Raw genomic sequence first — 20,926 nt, forward strand, 5'->3', positions numbered from 1 at the left:
CAAATTTGTCCCCAGCTACAAAAATTGCCTGGGACAGATGACACTACAAAATGATGCTTCTGTTGTGCCAAATTCCTCTGTAGACGTAGTTCTCTATAGCCCCATGGTTTCTAGCTCATTAGTAAATGTGTTGTTTGGAAAGCATAAAGCTCTCGTAGCAGCTTGCTGTACCGAAGCCCCCCCCACAATTAAAAGGGTAGTGCTGCTGCTACTTCAATTACTTACTCCAGGGAAACATTTAAAGCTCTGCAACGTCCTGTTTATAAGCCTGCTCCACCTTTTGAATTCCCTTCCCTTTGGTAGTTGAGCTCTCACTTCCATTCACACCCTTCTGCCACAAAACAGATCCATCTGTAGAAGAAACACAGAGCGGTACCATCCAAGTGCAAGCAATACCTCCCCCAACGCACCTTGCACACCTGCTGTAGGTTCTGCCCAACCTTAATTACTGCTCCAGGTCAGTAACACTTCGCTAAGGTTGTGCCACACAAAGACACACAGCCCTTGGAGTCCTGTTATAAGGCCTGTAGCAGAGCTCAGCTCTTCAGCATTTTGTTGCTGTTTGCTATCCTGGCAAAAGAGATGGCTACTCCCAGAAGGAAAAAATGAAATGAAAGATGAAGCCTGTGGCCAGTGCACATTTGGCATCCCCTGGCATTAATCAGAACTTGTATTTTTTAAAAAGCAAGATTGTTAAAATAAAATTAGAAACTTGTGACTGATTTTGCGCTTTTATTCCCTCCTTTGAGTCTTGCTGAGCTTTTCAGTTTTATGTTCAGGGACCAACAGATGCGTTAGTTACTTGTTTTCCTCACATTGGATTGCTAAAATAATGGCTGGATTTTTCTGTCAAACAAACTTCTTGCAAGTGAAACCGAATCCTAAAAGCTGCAACACCGAGGGGACTACATGAGAAGGGAACGACAAAAGCAAAAAAAATCCAGATGACACTTCTGAGCTTCCTACTTAAATGATTTACAGAAGTGAATACCACTTGAAAAGGGCTCATGGGAAAAAAAAATCATATTTAAATGCTAATTGCTGTAAAATAAAAGAAATTTCAAGAACGGGGATCAGCAAGATGACAATTATTCACATAATCCGAGAAATGGGTTCCCACTGGAGAAACACTGAGCTCACGGTTACCACTTGCTGAGCTCCTGCTGGATTAGGTCTAGTGCAGAGAAGAAATGATGGTGGCAGCGAGCCTGAAGTTTGGGTGTGTGCAGAGGCTGCCCCTCTCTCTGTTTTTCTAGGCATTTAGCTGCAGAGAAAGGCAGCTCTCTTAACAGCCCTGCCTCGCTGACCAGCCCTGCACAGAAATTACAAGCATTCCACTTCTGTACCACCCATTTTGCAGGGACACGCACTCCCCTCCCACAAGAAGGTCTCCAGCTGTATTCGTAAGCACCTTGCAGGCACAGTTTGGTGTTTGTCAGCTTGTTCAGTTCTGGTTCTGCCTCAGGTTTGTCTCAAATTTCTAGACGAAACGCTAACCTAAGGAATTAGGTAGAATTGAGGACATGAGAGTAGTTAAGTAAATATATCAAAAAGTATTCTTGTTTGAATTTAAGAAACAAAACACAAGTTATAAACAAATACAATTACAAAATATGCATAGTACAATATTGGTTGCAAGTCAAAAGAGCGGATTATTTTCTGAGATCAGACTTTTAAAAAGCTGAAATAAAAAAAAGCTCACGAGATTTGACAAGTAAACATAGACAAGATGAGATGACAAGCTTGTCTGAACGCAGAGCAGAAAGGCTTTGTGTTCAAACCATTATCCAGCAGGCTGGACTGCAGAAACTGTGGTAACAAGTAAGGTAAATGCCATTCTTGACTAGCCCCGTCTATGCTACAGGGGCCATGATGCTACAGATAAGGCAAAGTTTACCCTTGGCAAGTTTACAGATGACACAAAACCGTGAGGAGTACCTGATACACCAGAAGGTCTTGTTGCCACCCAGAGGGACCTCAAGAGGCTGGAGAAGTGCGCTGACAGAAGCTCATGGAGTCCCAGGAGAAGCGCAGAGCCCTGCCCCTAGGGAGGAACAGCCCCAGGCACCAGGACGTGCTGGGGGCTGCCCAGCTGGAAAGCAGCTTGGCAGAAAAGGGCCTGGGGGTCCCAGGGGGCACCGACTGGACATGAGCCAGCAATGTGCCCTTGCTGCAAAGAAGGCTACTGGCATCCTGGGATGCATTAGGCAAAGCCCTGCCAACAGGTCAAGCTTCCCTCTACTCAGCATTTTTGAGCACTTATCCAGTGCCGGCCTCCTCAGTACAGGAGAGATGTGGACATATTGGAGAGATTCCAATGAAGTGTCACAAAGATGGTCAAGGGCCCGTAGCATCTCCCTTATGATGAAAGGCAGAGAGCTGGGACTGTTCAGCTTGGGGAGGGATCTTATCAATATACATAAATACCTGAAAGAAGGGTACAGAGAGGACAGAACCAGGCTCTTTTGATTGGTGCCCACTGACAGGACAAAAGATAGTGGGCACACACGGAAACAGGAGGTTCCTTCTGAACACCAGGAAACACTTCTTTATTGTGCAGGTGACTGAGCACTGGCACAGGTTGCCCAGAGGCTGTGGAGTCTCTCTCCTTGGAGATATTCAAAATCTGTCTCAACACGGACCTGTGCAACCTGCACTAGGTTGCCCTGCTTGAGCAGAGGTGTTGGACCAGAAGACCTCCAGAGGTCCCTTCCAACCTAAGGCATTCTGTGATTCTTTAGAGACAGCCCCAATCTAGCTGAAATTTAAGGCACAGATCTTCAACACAGTATTTACAACAAAAGATTTAAAATATGTATTAAGTTGGCAATGCAAAGTTTGCCATCCTATGAAAATCTACTCTTCAACTCCTGGCCTTGATTTCCGTCCAAGTACAATAAAACCCGCACAGTTGTAGGCAGTTCTGAAGGCACAAGTGGACGAACCACGATAATTTTTCTGCAGTCAGTCAGTGAGGATTCAATACAACACATTTCTCCATGTAAACTGCCTCTTCTCTCCCAGTGATGGCTAGTATCTGATGCCTCTCTCCATACAGAGGTTAGAAGCAGCAATTGTTGCCCACCTGCCAGGCCATCCTGCCTCCTGGCAGCAGACAGGAAGAGCCCACCACCCAGTCCGTTGCAACACCAGGACAAGAATGGTGCTGGAAATGCAGTTTCAGCATTGTGTGTGCTACCTTCCATCTGTGTATTTCAAACGGAGCAGATCCCAGATAGAGCCTAACAGCCCTCTGAAGACTGGCTCATGTCTATCAGCTCAGCTGGATACCCCCACTCAGAGCTCCGCTGAATGTCCTGGAATAAAAGCTGCTGCTGGAGGCTCTTTAGATTGTTCAAGACATCTGAAGAGAGTTCATGAAAGGTCACCTGGTTTTCCTGATCTTCCTCTTCCTCCTCCTCGTCCTCCTCCTCCACAAGGTCATCGGGAGGCAAAGGAGAACATCTGGAGATGTAGCCCTGGTCTGACTGGACTGACTGTCTTTGGTCTTTGCACTGCTCATCGAAGACCAACTGGTGCTGCTTGTCAGACTCCTCTTGGCAGAAAGATGGATCTGAAGGAATGACGTTCTGCTGATAAAAAGAGTACATGAGCCCATTCAGATGGGGCCTCAGATCACCTGAAAGGTTTGCATGACTCTGGTCATCTTCTGCTGGAACTTCACAGTCACCATGGAGGATGACGTTATTCCTCATCGGAAAACTTGCCTCCAGAAGAGGAACTCCTTCCATGCAGTCCTCATTACTCAGCACATGATGACCAAGTATATTTTTATCTTCCATGGAAGGGACAGGCTCCACTACCTGAACTTGAGGGGCCTCGTCCATAGGAATGACCGTCACCTGAGAAGCTGGATCTCCACACAGATTAAGCTGAGGCTGTAGTTTACAGCCCGTGCTCTCGCCTTCGTGCATGTGGAGGTTGACAACATAACAGCAGTTAGGGTCAGGCTCCCGGAGGTGCAGCTGCTGTTTCACAATCCCACCTGGTTCGCTTAGCAATGAATCCACCTGGCTCTCTCTGCTCAGCGACTGTGACTCTTCTTCATTATCCAGGCAGATGCTTTCAGCCTCAAACCAGTTTGGGTGCTCCATCTGCCAGCTCCTGAATTTTTGTACTGCTTCTTTCAATTTCCTCCCACTAGGGGTATCAATGTAGTTTTCAGCTGTGATTTCCTGGATTCGATGGATACGCCCAGGTTCAAACTTCTCCAAGTCCTGAATCCGAAAATAAACATCCTCAAACTTGTCCATCAGTTGGTACCTGGATGTGACGTTGAATAGATCAGGTATATCCTTCTCACTACTTATCCCATCGAAATAGCAGACTATATACATTCCAAAACAGGCTGGCTTCTTGAAATCTGGCAAGATCAAATTCAAGGCAGGGGTGAACAGATCTCCCATTGGCTTTTGCTGATCTTGCTTGAGACAAACAGGCACACTCCCAAGCATGGCCTGCCATTTGGCCTGGGTGCCTCGTGAGCATAAGATGATGATCTTTGAAGACAGGTCTTCCATTTCCTTCTTCTGCCGAGTAAGCCAGGGTAATGGCCCCAACTCTGAGATCTGATGATCTTCTAGCAGGTCTAAGGCGACAGCAGTGCCACAGACAGTCATCAGGAACTCGGCAAACTTCAGCACCACATCCACGTACAGCAGGTGATCGGCGGAGTACACAATCCAAACCTTTCGGGGCTTTAAGGGTGGCAGAGGAAGGTCGGTAGATGGTACTGGTGAGAGACAGAAAAATATCAATCCCAGCCACATTCTTGAAATTGTAATGATGCAAACCAGTGGCAATCCGCACAGGAGGATATTAACAAAAGGTTCTAGCAACTCCCAGTTTTGAAGCTATTTTAGTAACATATGCAGGCAACACCTTACTGCGGAAGTTTTGTATTAAAGCCCAGATAGTGGAGCTATGATTTATAATAATGCTTGGGTGGTTCATGGAATTTCACCACACAAAAGTAAAACACATTGCCTTCAAGAGGCTTGAAAATATACGTTCCCTGCTGGAGAGCTGAGTGAACCCCAAAACAATCTCCTCTTCCTATTGCTTAAATGATTATCAAGGGTTCTTTTGCCAGTACAGCCTTAGATGTATCAAAAAACCCCACCACTTTACAAAATAATTATCTCCAGTCTGCCAAAGACAGTATTCCAACTTCCATATCCTCTGTCCAATGCTACTGAGCACAGGAGAACCCCCTTTTTAGACAACTACCCAAGACTTCCAGAATATATTACGTGTGTGATGGCACACAAGCAGGACATCTTACCAGTTTGCAAATCATTATGGCTGCATTTCCTTTGTTGGAGTGCTGGAAGAGAGAGAAAGTCACTGTCAGTTCTGAAAACAAGAAATAAAATTAGCCCCTTCACATGACAACCCCTTCCAATGGCTACATTCAAAACCCAAACTCTTCAACAGCATGGGGATAAAGAAGACGTGGGGAGGGAGAAGCCTAATAAGAAGTATACTAAATGAACAAAGACTCTTCTACAGCCAATTTTACTTCACTACGTTTTGTGTTGGAGAGGAGAAGGAATGCACACACAACCTGTTTTCTCCATCTTTCTCAGATCTGGACAGCCTCTCAAAAAGTACAGAACCTCCAAACATTCTCCTACTTCTTGTTAAAGAGAAAACTTTATTTATTTATTTATTTATTTATCTTTTTTTAGAGAGAGTTATTTCTTAAGAGGCTTCTCTAAAGAATGTCCCAAGCTAAATGTTACAGTTAAATTTTATACTAAGAATTTTTCCAAAATATTTCCAATTTCTCCTCTCAGGTAAAAGCACAGTTATGAGTTGCACAGTTTCCCTACAATAACTGTCCCACAGATACAGCAAAAAAGACTAGGAGTTAGTTCTTAATCACTCAGTTTTCCAGCCTGCACAAAGCACATCTTTGTGTCCTATTCTTCTTCCACATTCACTGAAAAACATTACTTAAACTCAAAATAGTACGAAAATGAATTTTGCAGACTTTGGGGGAGAGGGGAAAGAGCATGTTCTGGACAAACAGGAAGCTTCTGCCTTGCAAAACTCTTACAAAATGCAGAAGAAAAATAAATGGAGAGGAGATCTGTAGCAATCTGCAGGAAACAAAGGGCTGAACGATGGAGTTTATTTTTCCCCTTATGAGCTCTTAAGCTTTATGAAAACGGAGCATCAGACAGCATAATTCACTGGCAGCTTTACTTAACTAGGTGGATGGTATTAGGCTGCTACAAGTTCCACAATGTAGAAAATAATAAAGTGTTTACATAGGCATTATTTTAGTGGCAGTACATCAGAATGGCAAGGAAGAAAATAGTAAGAGGAGTAATTACAGAAGTAGGAAAAATATTTTTAGCACTGAGTCTTTTGTTTCTAGGTGGTATGAGTCTTACCTGCTCGCTTTTTGGTCATACAAATGACAGCTGCTATGACTGATCCCACCAGTAATACACAGATCCCAGTGATACACCAGTAGAGCCATATAATCATATCATCTGTGGTACAAAAAGAGCACTCAGACATTGCTTTATACAAATAATGAATTTCACTCAGGAAGCTTCTTGAACAGCAGGGACCAAGGGAGAAGGACTGTGGCTTTGCCCAAAATGATGGGTGATCCAGTACTTCACCCTTACAACATACCGCAGGCGGTATGACATCCTGTTTTCACAATGATGCTCTGCACCACAGACTTGCTCCACAAAGAACCGTATGTGCAACACATTGAAAACACAGACCAATAACTTTCCTTTGTACACAGCAATCAGTGCTTATCCGGCTTTGACAGGCATGCTGCCCATGTCCTGCCTGTTTCACGTAATACATCTTCAAAAGTTTTTTTTATGATTTTAGGTGAAGCATTTTTTCAAACTCAGGTGTTTTTTCCTTTTTACTTCTCTAGCAAAACCAGCACCTTACAGGTCTTGGTGCAGCCAAAAAAAAAGATGTTAAATCATTATGCACATGATTTATCTTGACATTCATAAAAATGAATATATGCAAGCTATTCTCTCCAAGAGCTGCTTTATATTATGCAAAATTTTTAACACTAGGCAAAGTGACAGATAGTGTTTCAAATTAAGACTCTTCTTGTCAAAAGTGTTTCTCAAAGAATTTTATGCAAGTGAAGTATCTCTGAAAAAAATTGCTCTCTAAGATTCATGTTGCATAAAAAAAATCATGCTGCATACAAATACTTGCCTTCAAGCATGGTGAAGTAACTCTAATACAATTCATTCTGAACTCAGTGGTACAAAGGGACATTTCCTGCTCATTGGGTCAGGGAGGATCAGTTGTTACTCTATATGACAGTAAAAGAGAAGCAAGAGAAGTTTCAGGGTACTGGAGGAGCTTCTTACCTGATGGGTCTGTACCTGCAAAAAGATGAGAGTTTCATTAAAAATTCAGCCCTCATCTGTAAAACAATTAGAATCTAATTTAGAGAAAAGGAGTACTCACTTGGAGCTGGTGAACATGGGATGAAAGTAGAGTGTCTCAGGCAGTCTGTGCCACAGTTTGCAAAGAATGGCTGAATCTGCAGTCAAAATAAATTCAGAACACAGAAGCTATTCTTAAAAGCAATTCTGTTATAACTTGACTTTCCCCTTGCCTCTGCAATCCCTGTGTTTTAGCACAGGTACACAGAATTCCCATTTCCACTTCAAAAACAAGATTAATCAGGAATACTTATGTTATTCACTATACATTAACAAGGCAGTGAGCTCCTGGGGTGGCACACCTGCCATTCCCTGATTTGGCAATCGTGCGCTAAGAAAAGCCACTGTCTACAGAGAACACTTTTATATATATACTAAAAAAAAATATTTCTGCTATAATCATTATTTTCATGATGTAGACAATGGCTAACCTCCAAATCTCAGAACAAAACACTGGGCAAAACCGTAACATTCCTAAACTGAACACTGCCCTGCTGAGGAAGGAGGGACATAGGGACAACAGTAAGACCCTACCTGTACTTCGTACTTGCAGCAAGCTCTTAAGTTCTTCTCCATTTTGATTGTGACATTTGCTTGTGAGGGTAGTTCACCCTGCAGAAATCAGATGTGAGTTAACAGATGGAAGAAGAAAATGGAATGAAAGCAGGAAAAGAAAAGAAGTTGAGATGAGAATATGAAGTGTAACAAAGAAGCATAAATTTCTTTCCTTTTTTTTTTTATATTTAGAAAAAAAGGCAACAATAGACCCACAAAAATGAAGCAGATAAATGGTCTGGCCACCATCACTGCAGGTGTCACATACGACTGATAATAGTTACGCAAGTGAGAGAGCAGGCTAAGGCTGCACAGGTAAGAGGAAACATAATTAAGTTTATACCCTGCATAACTTCAAATATGTTAAGTTTACAGTTTCTTAATGTTAACGTCTTAAGTTTTTAAATGTGTAAATGTATGATTAAAAAAATTCCTCATGTGTTTAATTAAAAAAGCCATCAACACTGATGCCTCTGGACACTTGAACAGAGGACAACTTGTCCTTGTTACCTGAAAAATAGCAAAATAATAAAATCATAATGTAAATATATTCTTTACAGTTCTTAGTAGAGATACTCAAAAATGAAGTATATTACTCTCTGCCAGGGAAATGTGCACACAGCAGTACCTGCTCGTGTCAATAATAAAAGCCTATCAGTACATGGAATACAAAAGCTTAAATATGGAAGGAATGGAAAGATTAAGCAAGCTGCATGCCATTTTATTTGCCCTCCCCCAAGGAAGGGTGGGGACTCATAACAAATATTCAGTATCCCTCCTCCCTCAGATGCTTGAAAAGGGAGTTTTATGTCAGAAAACCGCATCTACTTGGAACTTCTCAGCAACACAGGCAGTAAAACCTGCAGGAATTGATTGTCAGTTTAAGTGAAGCACCTGTTACAAATGCTCATTCTTCATCCAACCTCACTGCTTACAGACTGCTCCATGCATTAGAAAACATATCAAAAAGAGGCTCTCAAAGATCTTTTATCCACCAAATGGAAAGAAATTTCCCTTTTCCAAAGGCAAGATAATAATCAGAGAAGAACACCTTGAATACTGCAGTTCAAGTGCATTCAGTAGACCTTGGCTCCAACTCCTTGTTTAGCAACTCTAACGGAAATGTTTAGATTTCCATGGAAGATATAACTGATATTACCTCTGTGACTTCACGCGTGATCATTTTACATTTCTTCTCATTCAGGAAACTGGTCACATGAATTTGGTACCGCGTTGACTCCGTCCACGGGTTAAAGCTTACGAGCAGAGTCATATCATCTAGACTTTTAGCTTGGATCCTGGGCTCCCATAGGCTGCCTGGAAGTGGTGCAGATATTCCCATGTTTCTTAACTGTCAGAAGTATTGCAGCAGGGCGCTCATGACTACATGACTCAGACAGATTCTTACCTGTCTTTATACACGGGGTGGTTCTTTTCATCAGAGAGTCATTGCAGTCTGCAAGACAGACGACCAGTCACCAGTCAGAAACATTGTACTGCCATTTAGGAAAAACACACATTTTCTTATCAGAAGCCAGACACCTAACTGAGTCTTCCTTGATGAGTAGACCTTTGTTTCAAAGCAACAGAAAAATTCTACAGCAGAATAGTATCAGTTTCCAATGTATAAACTAGCCCCTTCACTGATTTTTTTTTCCTGAATAGAGATATTGATAAGAAAAGTCTAAAAACATACAGTATTTATTAAGACAGTAATATTTGACAAGCCCTGCTGATAGAAGACTTGTACAGAGAAAGTCACAGTGGAATGAAAACTTCATACTGAGCTCTGGACCCTGAGCGCTGCAGCCATAGTTTCCTCTAAAAAGCATTCTGCCTCAGGAAAACTATGAAGTTGGAGTCTTTCTCGATCCCAAAATAGTTTTCCACATTTACAGTTCTCTGAGCTTAATTTAGCAGATTGGCCCTGCTCTTTGGGACCTTTTTCAGATTCAAATCTGGAGTCACACATTCAACACTTAGCAATGTGGGATTTACAAGTCTCAGCTTAAACTGCGTCTCTCCTCCAGGGCTTGGACACAAAAGAAAAGAAAGAACTCCCTGCAATGGCTTGCTTAAACAGTTGAAAGAAAACATTACAGATCTTAGTTTCCAACTTTCAAGTTCATGCCCCTGTAATTCACAGGTAAGCTCTAGCCAGCAAAGCTTCCTGCCGCTGCTGACCTTGACGCAATGTATTAGGTTTCTGGGGAGCAGCGCAGGACAAAACCAGAAAGCTCAGTATTACCATGTATGATAAAATGTAGGATGGCTGAAAACACACGACATACATTGCCATTTTATAATGAAGTCATGTTGCCAACTATAAGCAAGAAGAAAATCATTAAACATTTTTAAAGCTGTATATTGAATGTATTGATAATGTAGTCAGTGCAGCCAGAGGGCACTGCAGATGCTCAGCATCTTCAGGGAAAACAAGATCTTTAGTTATAAGAAAATTTGCATATACACAAGAAAGGGTCAGGCAGTCAGCTCTACCAAGTTTCTCAGAAAGTCATGCCCAATTCTGTCTTTGAAATCAAAATTCACATGCCTAAAATTTGGTATTAGGAGCCAAATTTAACTTGTTCTGATTTGGACATTTTGGTCTGTAGTTCCAGTTTCCACAAAAAGGGGCAAGTATGAAAGATTTAAAATTAAACACAAGCAGCAATGATAGTCTGCAGAGAGCACGAGAGACTAGTCTACAGCCCTACTCATGTAGCTGAAATATCTTTGTACCTTTTCAGTAACAAAATTCAGATGTAACCCATCTTCAGTGAGCCCTTCAATGTGGCACTTGCACTAGTTTTCAGGTTTACTTATCACTTTCTGTTTAGAAATAGCTGTAGCAGAATCCTTAATGAGCTACAAATGCAATGCCTCAACTCAGAGCCCCAAGTCCATGGCTTTGTCTAGCTTTTTATAGAGCTTAACACATTTTTATAGCAGTATCTTCCATGCAGGAACTACTGTCAAACAGAATCAAAGTGTCTTTTCTTCACAGTATTGTCCCTCCACGTGCACCTTATTCCAAGTAGAGATTTGACAAACTGCTGGACACAGGATCCCAGAAAAAAAAGGGACTGTGACTTGTAGCCCAAAATGATATATGCACTTTGGATATAAAACAAAGGAGTATTGTAAAATATTAACACCATAGACATTCAAAACAGCAGTATTCAGAAAGGACAAGTTCTTATAACATTATCACCTTATCACCAACTTGCTCACAGTTCACAGGCTTGGTCTGGAAAAAAACAGGTCCATAAACTATCAAACAAAGCCCTGAGCTCAAGGCCTAGGGAAACTAGAGCTTCTCTTACCAGGCATTGTGAGAGACGCGGACTTGCAATTGTAGTCTCCATCTACGCTCAATTTGGGCAGGTGGTAGACAGTCACTTGATAAGTTTGGCCAGGTTCCACCTCAAAACGGTTAAAAGTGAAATTCCACTGAAAACAAAACACATTTGAGGGCATAAATTGAGACTGCTGTGCTATCAAGACACTGAAATTAACAGCTGAGGGGTACGGTCCCATTGTGTTGCCTCATCTTATATGATCTTTTTTCTAAAGCTTGATTGTAAGAAAAAAAAAAAAAAAGGAACTCATTCATTAAATGTACCAGTCCTCTGGTCTGTCTCCAATTCTTGTATTTGGAATGAGGAGAAGAAAAAAAAAAAAAAAAAAGCAAACAGCTCTCTCTTGGGATCCCTGAGCTGATACAAGGTCTCATGCCAAATAACTTTGTGCAGTTCCCACTGAACTACATTCTGAATTTACGTAAGGAGATTAGGCTAGAATATGCAGCTTTGAGACTGAAAGTTTAGTCCTGTATAAATCTTGCTGTGCTGTGCAAGTGCTAAGCATTTAGAATTGCACTGCATGTGCATCATTCTGTACTTGGCCTTTCCAAAGATAATATATCATTAAATTTATATTGTTTTCCCATGTATCAGCAATGTTGTGCAAATTCTGAGAGAGGCAATGGCTCCAGTGGGTAAGCCAACCTTCATCCACTTCTGGGTGCTAAAGACCAAGCTCCAAATTCCTCTTGTTCATAAGAGGAGCTGTGGATGCTCAGCTCTTTCCTGATGAGCTCCCGAAAGAGAGCATAGACTGGAAGGACCAGGTTGGCACTTTATTCCACAGCAAGAGAGTACGTGAGAGAGAGGTTGGTAAATGAAAGACCAAGTTACAGAGGCTGTTAAGTGTCATGATGATTAAGCAGAATGCAAAAACTGCCACAGTTGTTTGCTTTAAACAGCACCTAGAACAGTGACACATGCTAGGCACCGAGAGGAACAGTACTTAAACCCTGAGAATGGTAAAAGTGAAAGAGAAACCAAGGTAAGCAGGCATTGTACATTGTTACATGCAAGCATAAACCAAACTGGAAATGAAACCAGGTCTCAGGGTCAATATCCTGATCGTTACGTCAGCTCCTCTGACTAACCAGCGGGTACGTAATGGAAAAAGCAAAAGGTAGCCTCGCTATAAAATAGGGAAAGTGGAACCAAACCCCTGGACTAGAATAAGTAGTTTGGGGTCCTTGGCACTTACCCGGCCTCCGTCCGGACGGACCTGAAGCGGCAATTTGTTCTGAAACTCAAACTGGGCGCAGACCTGTTGGTTGCTGCTCACTTGCATCACAGCCAGCTCTGCCCCTCGGAGGTACCGGATGCTAGCTGCAGGCACAGGGCAGAGAGAGAAGTTTTCCTTTTCATGTCAGCTGCGCTTGTACAGGTTGCAGCCCCCCCAGAAATCACCGCCGTGCTTGCTCTTGTCACGGTCTGACTCCTTTTGAAGTGCTGGGAACCCCAATACAGAGATAACTGGCCATGAAAACAGTGAGTGTGCAGGGCTGACTGACACCACTGCAGGTTGTCCTGCACAGCAAGAGCTCCAGCTCTGCAAACAAAGGGGCAGAGCAGAAGGCAACTGCATCTTCCAGACGCTCTGGCAGTTCATAGGTTTGGTGCCCTGTTTAGCTCTGCCTCTCAGTACTGCTTTACACAGTTTTGGCACCGGAGCAAATATTGGGATTGTTTGTACCAAGTAAAACAATGAGAAAATCCAGAACTATGGCTTCTTCAAATGATAGTCTTACCTGAGTCATTCCTGCTTCTATGCTACTGCAGCTGCACTGAGATAACAACTCTATACCACCCTCAGACACAGGTCCTGCAGAAGCAGGAAACAAATGTGCTTAACCCTGTCTTGAATCAGTGAAAAAATTATGGATGAGTGCACACAAGCACAACACCGAAAACAAAAAAGCATCAAATTTACTCTCCAAATAAGAAGACTTGACCAACTGGTACTTGTTAGCGCTCCAGTAGGACAACTATTCCTTTACCAAGACACACACGCATACAGGAAATTCAGAGTTACAAAGACTGGATTGTCCTAAATGGGAGGCACTTGCACTGGGTTAACAGCACATAAACTACTATATGCATGCTCTCAAATTAATTGTAATTTGTTCAGTTCGTAGATGTAATTCAACTGCATGAGAATGCCACAGTCACTATTATTGCCTTGAAAGGGCACAGCTTGCACTGCAAACCTCCTTTTTCCCCTTACTACTGTGGGAAACGTACATACTGTTCTTCATTTCGTTTTTATCAGCCCTTCCCATTTTAAATGTCACTATCCCACATGCATGGGAACATTTTCAATTCTTGAATACCCAGCATACTCAAAGCTCAGATTCAGTCTTCAAAAAAAAAAACACAACCAAAAACAAAACCACTCCTTAAATGAAACCAAAACAAAGCAAAGCAGCCAAACACCCAAATTTCAAAGCTGTCCTTCCACAACTAGGCCAGTGAAAGTTTTCACATCACAGTTCTCCTCCCTGTCCTTACTAGACTGCACCTCATTGCTCTGCTCCACATCCCACAACCACCTCTTACCATCGGTGGCCACCTTCCACTCTATCCGAAGCACGGGGAGCAGCTCTCCATCTGTCTGACGGAAAACTTCAGAGGAGACGTGAAGACTGCTGGGGGCAGAAGGTGTCCACGTCTGATTCTGCAGCCAGCTTCTCTCTATGCAGGTACCTGTCCAGCAAGCGAAAGCTGTTATTCAGAGCAGGGCAGAGGGAAGCCTGCCTACTTGCAGTTATTGTCTGCCCTTTTGGTGAGGGCAACACGGAGGGTAAATCTGCATGACAGGCTGCTTCACTGCTCAAAAAAAGCAGTTTTCGGCATGCAAATACTTTATAAATTACCTGTAATGTTCTGAACTCAGTGTCTCCTGCAGCAAGTCACTATCTCGTTGCTAAAACACATCTGTGTTAGAAGACCAGCGCTAATTTCAAGCCTTCCAGTGATAATGTCAGATGCCCAGGCAGTTTTTAAAGCAGCGTAATTAACTTTTAGAACCTTCCAGTGACTGCTCGTTACACCTTGCCTAAACTAATGAGCCCGCTGGACAGAAAAAATGATTTATGTCCGTCTGTACAGTACTAGGGAAAGCAGGTCCTGTAATCTCATCAGAAAATGCAATCAGGTATGACAGGCATTAGACAGACACGATCTACTTAGGCTTTTGTCAGACATTTGACTTATTACCAGAGCACGTTAAAAATAGCTCTGCTGAGTATCAGCGGAGCACAAGCACGGGAAGAACCAGGCTGACAAACCAAGGAGGAGCTGCAAGTGGGAAACCATTACTGCTGGGATGTCTTAAATAGCTCTGTGGGGGCGAGCGTAGGCCCAATGGTATGCATTTTTCTAAAAAAGATAAAAAAATAAATCCAGAAATAAATAGAAAATACCTAATAATAGCGTATCTGATAACTGTCGGGCTGGGGAGAGGGGCAGAACTGCCAATATAAACAGTATCTGTGCCATTTGGTGTGCAGGACCATTCAGACAAAACACTTTTTGGTGCACATCTGAGCACACGTTGGGTAGGCCACATCTACCTAACAAGAATTTATAACAGGATTTATTTATAACAGCACTGCTGAAAGACCAGCAGAAGAGCTACTGAGCATGAGCTGTGCCACGCAATCTATGAATCACACCAACAGGCAAGTGTCATCTCGGAATATATCAAAAACGAAAAAGGATAAGAGGTGAAATGATTACAGAGGCTTTGCAGAGCTCAGTATGTAATTCTTCAGCTGTTTGGTGCATCCACACAAACACTAAACCTGCTCCTGACAGCCTGGCTTTAGGCTACGGAAATCCTCACACGCTCATTTTACCTAAGATCTGGAGAAAACCTGGTAGAATTGAAGTACCTTACAGAGAAGTACGTTAAGTACTAACAAATCTTTTCCCTACAGGAGAAAAACATAATATGAGAGAAGAGGCAGAATTCAAACTAAATCCTCAAATAAGGCAGCATTTTAATGGTGGAGCTGCAGCTGGGCTTAGCTCTGCTGCCAAGCTGTATTCCTGCATCTGGCTGCCAATGGGAAATATGACCCAACCCGATCCCACCCAACCTCTCTCCTGCCTAAAACATTAAAATCTGGTTATTTTCAGCAGTCAGCTCCTTGGTTTGGCATGCCAAGCATGGCTGCAGAAATACGTGTGCCAACACCTGCACACTAAGGAGTTCTGCCACACCCCCAGATGCCTCCACGTACCAAACAGAGGAATGCTGAACAGGCTTTTTTTTTTTTAAGCATTAACAAAAAATTACAGTGAAGTGTATCAGGTCTGTGTTATTGGTAAGACTTGACCCATTATGTCTGCTATGTCCGCTCACACCTGTGTTCAGGAGGACCTACAATACCTCCTTTCCTTTCCCAATGCACTGTGCTTCACGCCTGATGATTTACTCCTTGCTCTCAGCTGCACCCCTTTATGCCCCCTCTTCTTCCAAGTTCATACATTAATTTTCCATCAAGTACTACCATACATGTAGTAGTTTGTAATGAACACATACGGACAAATTTGTCTTAAAATTCCCATTTCTTTACAAATTGACCGTCCTTCTTTTAAATACAAACTAAATGAGTTAGGTTGTATGTTTTCCACACACCCCAACCATACCCTGGGAAGGAGACTTAAGTTCCTATTCTTCTTTGATCCTTGATCAGCTCCAGTTAAAACTGAAAACTCCCAAAGCCTGGCATGACAGCAGTGCTGTTGCAAAACAGCAACAGAGTCGCTTTACATCTCCCCAACTTCAGCAGAAAGAGCTTGCTGTATGAACCCGGGTGAAAGACACAAAAAAGCATGATCTGATAAGAAGACATCAATAAAGAAAAAAAAGTAACTTACTATTTTCTACGAGGCAGTTTAAATCCTGTTGGGAAAAAGAAACAAACAGGAATATTGTTAATGAACTGAGGGAAAAGAAACTGGGTTGACAGTGATTTGCTTCTGTTTGGTGGCAGAAACAATTTAATGGCAACGCTCCCTCTCAAACCTTGAGCAAAAGCTGGCAGATGTGGCATTAAGGTCCTGGTGCTTATAAAACAAGCGTGCCATCCAACCAGCCAACTCCCCCTGCTCCCCAGGAGTCAGCAACTCCCACGCAGAGCCCCCCAGCTTCTCCTGGGACCCCCCAGCCTCACCGCTGGGCTGGGAGCCTTGGGACAAGGAGCACAGAGAGCCCTGCAACCGTGCCCTGCGCTGGGTGGAGGAGCTGCAGCGTAGCCAAGAGCAGAGCGTGTCTGTGTGCTTGTTGTAGACCTGTGAGAAACACAGGGGGAGCTTAGCTGGTTTTGTCATGCTCAAAATGTCACAGCAGCCACCGCCAAACTGGTAGTTTGAACATCAGGTAGCAGGCTGGTCTGAACTGTACTCTTACAATTACTCCCCACATTGCGGAGAAATCCTCCATCGAGCATTTATATCCTGTAGCACTGAAAAACACAGGTTATACGTATATTTAACACAAATTAAGAGTCGCAGCCTCTGCCTTCCCAAGCAGCTGTCACACGTGACGAGGCCGTGCTTTCCTGGCAAGGGATGAACATCTGCCTGCCGGGGATAGAGAACTTGTGAACAAAGTCCTTATTTTGCTTTGCTTGCTTTGATTCACCAGTTAATCTGTCTTTATCTCAGCCCGGGATTTTTCTTGCTGTAACCCTCCGACTCTCCCCCACCCCGCTGCAGGGAGCAGCTGTGGGGCTTAGCAGCTACCCAGGGCGAGCCCACGACAGGCAACGAAAATAATGGGCTACTAGCCATGTCTTTATGTTTGCAACTTAACGACCGCTGTTAAAATGTGACAATTAATATTCAGTCATTTTGTCCTTCTGCTGTTCCAGTTATCAGCAGTTATTGTAAACTGCACCCCGCTAGGGCCCTTATATAAATGATGAGGCTTTATTTGCCTGGAGGGCAGCAGTACCTGCTTTCACCTGCGTGCTGGTGTTTCTGTTTGGTAGCAGACGAGACAATTAACCGAGCAACAGTTGCGATTCCTGCTTTTTGTTTCATTATCAGTGTGAATACTGAACCAGCACAGCACACCAGTGGATTCTCTCTGCCTCCAGCTGTATTGTTCCAGGTGGGGTGCTTGCAGTGTTCCCAGCATACATGTAGGTGAGACTCCTTCCTTTCTGGCCACATTGCCAGCAGAAGGGGGAAAGGATCCTCCCTCCACAGGGCAGCTTGCACCAGTTCCGCTGTTAGCCCACTCCCTTCCCTATCCCCAAATCCTCACAGGGGCGACCCAATGGCTCCAAATGCCCAGAAGAATAATTAATCCAGCCAGGAGGTCCTCGCTGTAGGCATAAGGAGGCTGAGCTAACAGAAGATGATGAAGTGACAGCGCAGACACAGCTTTACACCAGAAAATATAACTCCAGAGAATGGCAGCCAGAAAACAGGAAGGAACTGAAGACAAAGACAAGCCAGTTTTGCAGTAAAATAAGCCAGTTATCTCTAGATTTGCACTGGGGGGAATATTGCTGGCTTTCCCTTGTAAAGGTCCACCTGACGCACTATCTGACGCACCAGCTCATTCAGGCTGCACTAACAAAGCCGTGGTCAGCAGAAACAATTAACCTAGTTTCCCTCCTTGAGCAAACAAGTTTAGATGATACAACAGAAATTAAGTTGCAGTGGTGATTTTCTGCTCGCCCACGTAGACGTGGAAGCAAGTCAGAAGCGTTGACAGAGTCGAGACGCGTGCCAGGCCGCACGCAGCAGACGGGCGAGCTGCTGATGGGAAGAAAGGGAACAACAAATGCAGAGCTCCGCATAAAAGCTGAAGATAAAGCCCGCAGTCATGCAGCCTGCTTGCTGGGCACATTGTTACAGAAGAGGCCTGAAGCGAGATGTTCTCTTCTCACTATTTTCTTATTGCCTTTCAGGCCCGACAAGCCAAGCTATGGACATAAATACGAGAGCAAGAAGGTTGCGAGGCTGAAACTCTTACTGGTAGAAAAGGACAGGCACAGTCAGCTCCTCTCGGTTTCTTGTCCCGTTTCCACAGAAAGCTAAGCAACTGTTTTGTTTACTTTTTGAAGCCTTTTTTTTTTTCTTTTTGACAGCAGAGAAGAACAGACCATATGTCGTAGAGATCATACGAATGTGGAAAAAGAAAAAAAAAAAGAGAAACCGATTAACAGCACCATGTCATAACAATTCAATTAAATTAATTGGAGGCCGAGATTTCCCGGCAGGATGCTGTGGTAACTAGCAAGAAACTGAAGCAAGCTGGGCAGGCATCCAGTTTTCCTTTAAAGAGCAACTGCTGAATGGGAAGGGCTCCAGCTTCCCAAAATCTGCCTCTCACCTAGGAGCCACTCTGTATATCTCCTGAGGCTTGGCTGATTTGAGGTTTACTGAAGTTCCCCTGTCCGGATTCATCGGTTCAAAGAAGCAGAGATCAATAGGACGTGAACATGTTTTATGAATACTTACTGAAAAATGGTTTGTTTTAGGAAACAGTCATCTTCTACAGCAATGGTTTGTGGCTTTTTTGTTTGTTTGCTTTGTTGTTGTTTAGTTTAGAAGCCATGGAGAAAAATGCTCTCTTGTACTAACTCTCAGCAAAATAAAAAACAAACTCAGAAGTTGAAGTTTCTTTGCAAAAAAAAAAAAAAAAAATAGTGTTTTCTTTATCATGTCTTGGTAACTTTGATCACTAATCTTTTTTTTTATGCCAAGATGTCCAGAAATATTTGGAAGTTTGCAAAAACGGACCAGGAAAGTCTTCCACACATGTATCACCACCACTTATCTCCATGAAAGATGCTGCATCCATTCTTCTCCAGACTTGTAGCGAATACCCATCACTTCCAAGACCAAAGCAAAACACACCTCGCCAAACCCTTAAAGCTGGCAGGGCTGTTACAAACAGCATCCCCCTGGGACGTGAGGCATGCCCCATCAGGAAGCGGTTAAGCCCAGTGGCTGAGCACCGTGATTAAACACTTCACAGTGAACAACCAGATGGGTATTTGAGTGTGGGTTGATCTTCCCTGTGCCTAGCAAGAAAGTCCAGCCCCTCCTGCCTGGAGATGACACATCCAAGTAACAGTTACTGGAAAGAGCCGGGTTCACAGCCGTGTTATTCAGCCTTACAGCCGGGCAGGTTCATTGGAGCAGCGGTGAATAAGGCCCATTAAGGTCCTTGCTGGCGTTTTAATAAGATGAGCTCCTGCTAACGAACACTTGAACGCTTCGTTTTACTTTTAGTTACAGTTACAGGTGTCTACTGATACCCACACAGCACTTTCACTCCTCAGCTCCCAAACAGCCTCAGCCACATCAGGGCTTGGCCTGAAAACCGCCGCTGCTCGCCCTGCCCTGCCCTACCCGAGGCGGCGGGAGCAGGAGGAAGCGGTCCCACCGCGGCCACCCCGAGGGGCCCAGCGCAACCGTCGGAAAGGGAAGGGAAACAGCTCCCGCCTGGCGCAACGTGGGCCCATCGCGCTCCTTGGGACGCGTGCCTGCAGCTGGTCCTTTCGCAGAGGCTGCAGGAGGGCTGGCTGCTGAGCCCACTCACATCTCTCAGCGCCAGAGCCCAAGCACCGGGGACCCGCAGGAGCTCCACGATGTGTGCGACTGACGGGCTCCCCGTGACGAGCGGCGTTTGGGATACCCACTGTTGTGTTAGACGCCTAAGCAATTTTGTAATATCCTCCTTCCCCTTCGCTAAGATCTTGCGCCCGGTGATTTCACAACAGCCGGCCTGAAGTCGAGCAGCAGGAGCGGAGCGCTTTCTCCAGGCGTTTTTAAATAGGAGCGAAAGCAGCAGCGGGGAGGTCGGGTAAAAAAAAGCAGCATAAATATACAGCCAAACTTTGGGCGAGCGGACAGAGCGGACAAAGGATAGGAAACGCGGACAGGAAAAGGCTGTAGAAGGAGAGTGTCACAGGTTGGGAGGGGAGGGGGGAAGGCACAGGACACCCCGTGGGGCAGCGCTCCCCGGGAGGGCAGGCAGCTCCCCGGCGCGCTGCCCACCCACCGCACCCCGGGCTCTTCCCTCTGCCCAAAGGCACAGGCAGCCCTCAGCCCCTGCACTCCTCACGGGCACCCCAGCTCCCCTCCCGCCCCGTCCCTGCTCCTCTCCCCGGGTTCCCCCCGGCCGTGCCCCGTTCCCCCGGCGCTTACCGGCTGGGAGCAGCTGAAGGGCGGCGCGGCGGAGCCCAGCAGCAGGCGCAGCGCGGCGGCGGCGGGGAGGAGAAGGGGGAGGAGGAGGCCGAGGAGCAGCAGCGGCCCCGCAGCCGCCATGGCCCCGCCGAGCGGCCTCGGGGCTTCCGGGCTCCGACCTGGGCGCGGGGCCGGGGCGGGACCGGCCCTCACCTGAGGAGGGGCCGCGGCGGCGGGGCGGAGCCCGGGAGCTCCGTGGGGCTGCGGGGAGCTCGGCCCCGGCTGCTCCTGCTGCTCCTTCTGCTCCGCGGCCCGGGCCGAGCACCTGGGCCGGGAGCTCGCTGCCTTACACTGCTCTGGCAGGAGGCAGCACAGCACAGCACAGCA

At 44.9% G+C, this 20,926-nt stretch overlaps 1 protein-coding gene across 2 annotated transcripts; it reads right to left on the bottom strand.

Moving 5' to 3' along the window:
- Positions 1 to 1,533: 1,533 nt before the first annotated feature.
- IL17RA (interleukin 17 receptor A) lies at positions 1,534 to 20,822 on the bottom strand. Of its 2 annotated transcripts, XM_068660999.1 has the most exons (13): positions 20,561 to 20,708; positions 16,800 to 16,854; positions 16,268 to 16,292; positions 13,940 to 14,086; positions 12,585 to 12,709; positions 11,348 to 11,474; positions 9,430 to 9,477; positions 9,181 to 9,338; positions 8,001 to 8,078; positions 7,479 to 7,564; positions 6,423 to 6,529; positions 5,306 to 5,347; positions 1,534 to 4,753 (listed from the first exon to the last, which is right to left on the bottom strand). In XM_068660999.1, exons 2-13 carry the CDS (start codon positions 16,830 to 16,832, stop codon positions 3,243 to 3,245), a joined length of 2,487 nt encoding a protein of 828 aa, XP_068517100.1. In that variant the 5' UTR covers positions 16,833 to 16,854; positions 20,561 to 20,708; the 3' UTR covers positions 1,534 to 3,242. The 2 variants fall into 2 exon arrangements, with proteins under 2 accessions (XP_068517100.1, XP_068517092.1); XM_068660991.1 differs by lacking the exon at positions 16,800 to 16,854 and having other exon boundaries at positions 20,561 to 20,822.
- Between the last annotated feature and the right edge of the window lie 104 nt (positions 20,823 to 20,926).

Source organism: Anas acuta, chromosome 1, assembly GCF_963932015.1.
Source record: "Anas acuta chromosome 1, bAnaAcu1.1, whole genome shotgun sequence".
NCBI classification, from domain to species: Eukaryota; Metazoa; Chordata; class Aves; order Anseriformes; family Anatidae; genus Anas; species Anas acuta.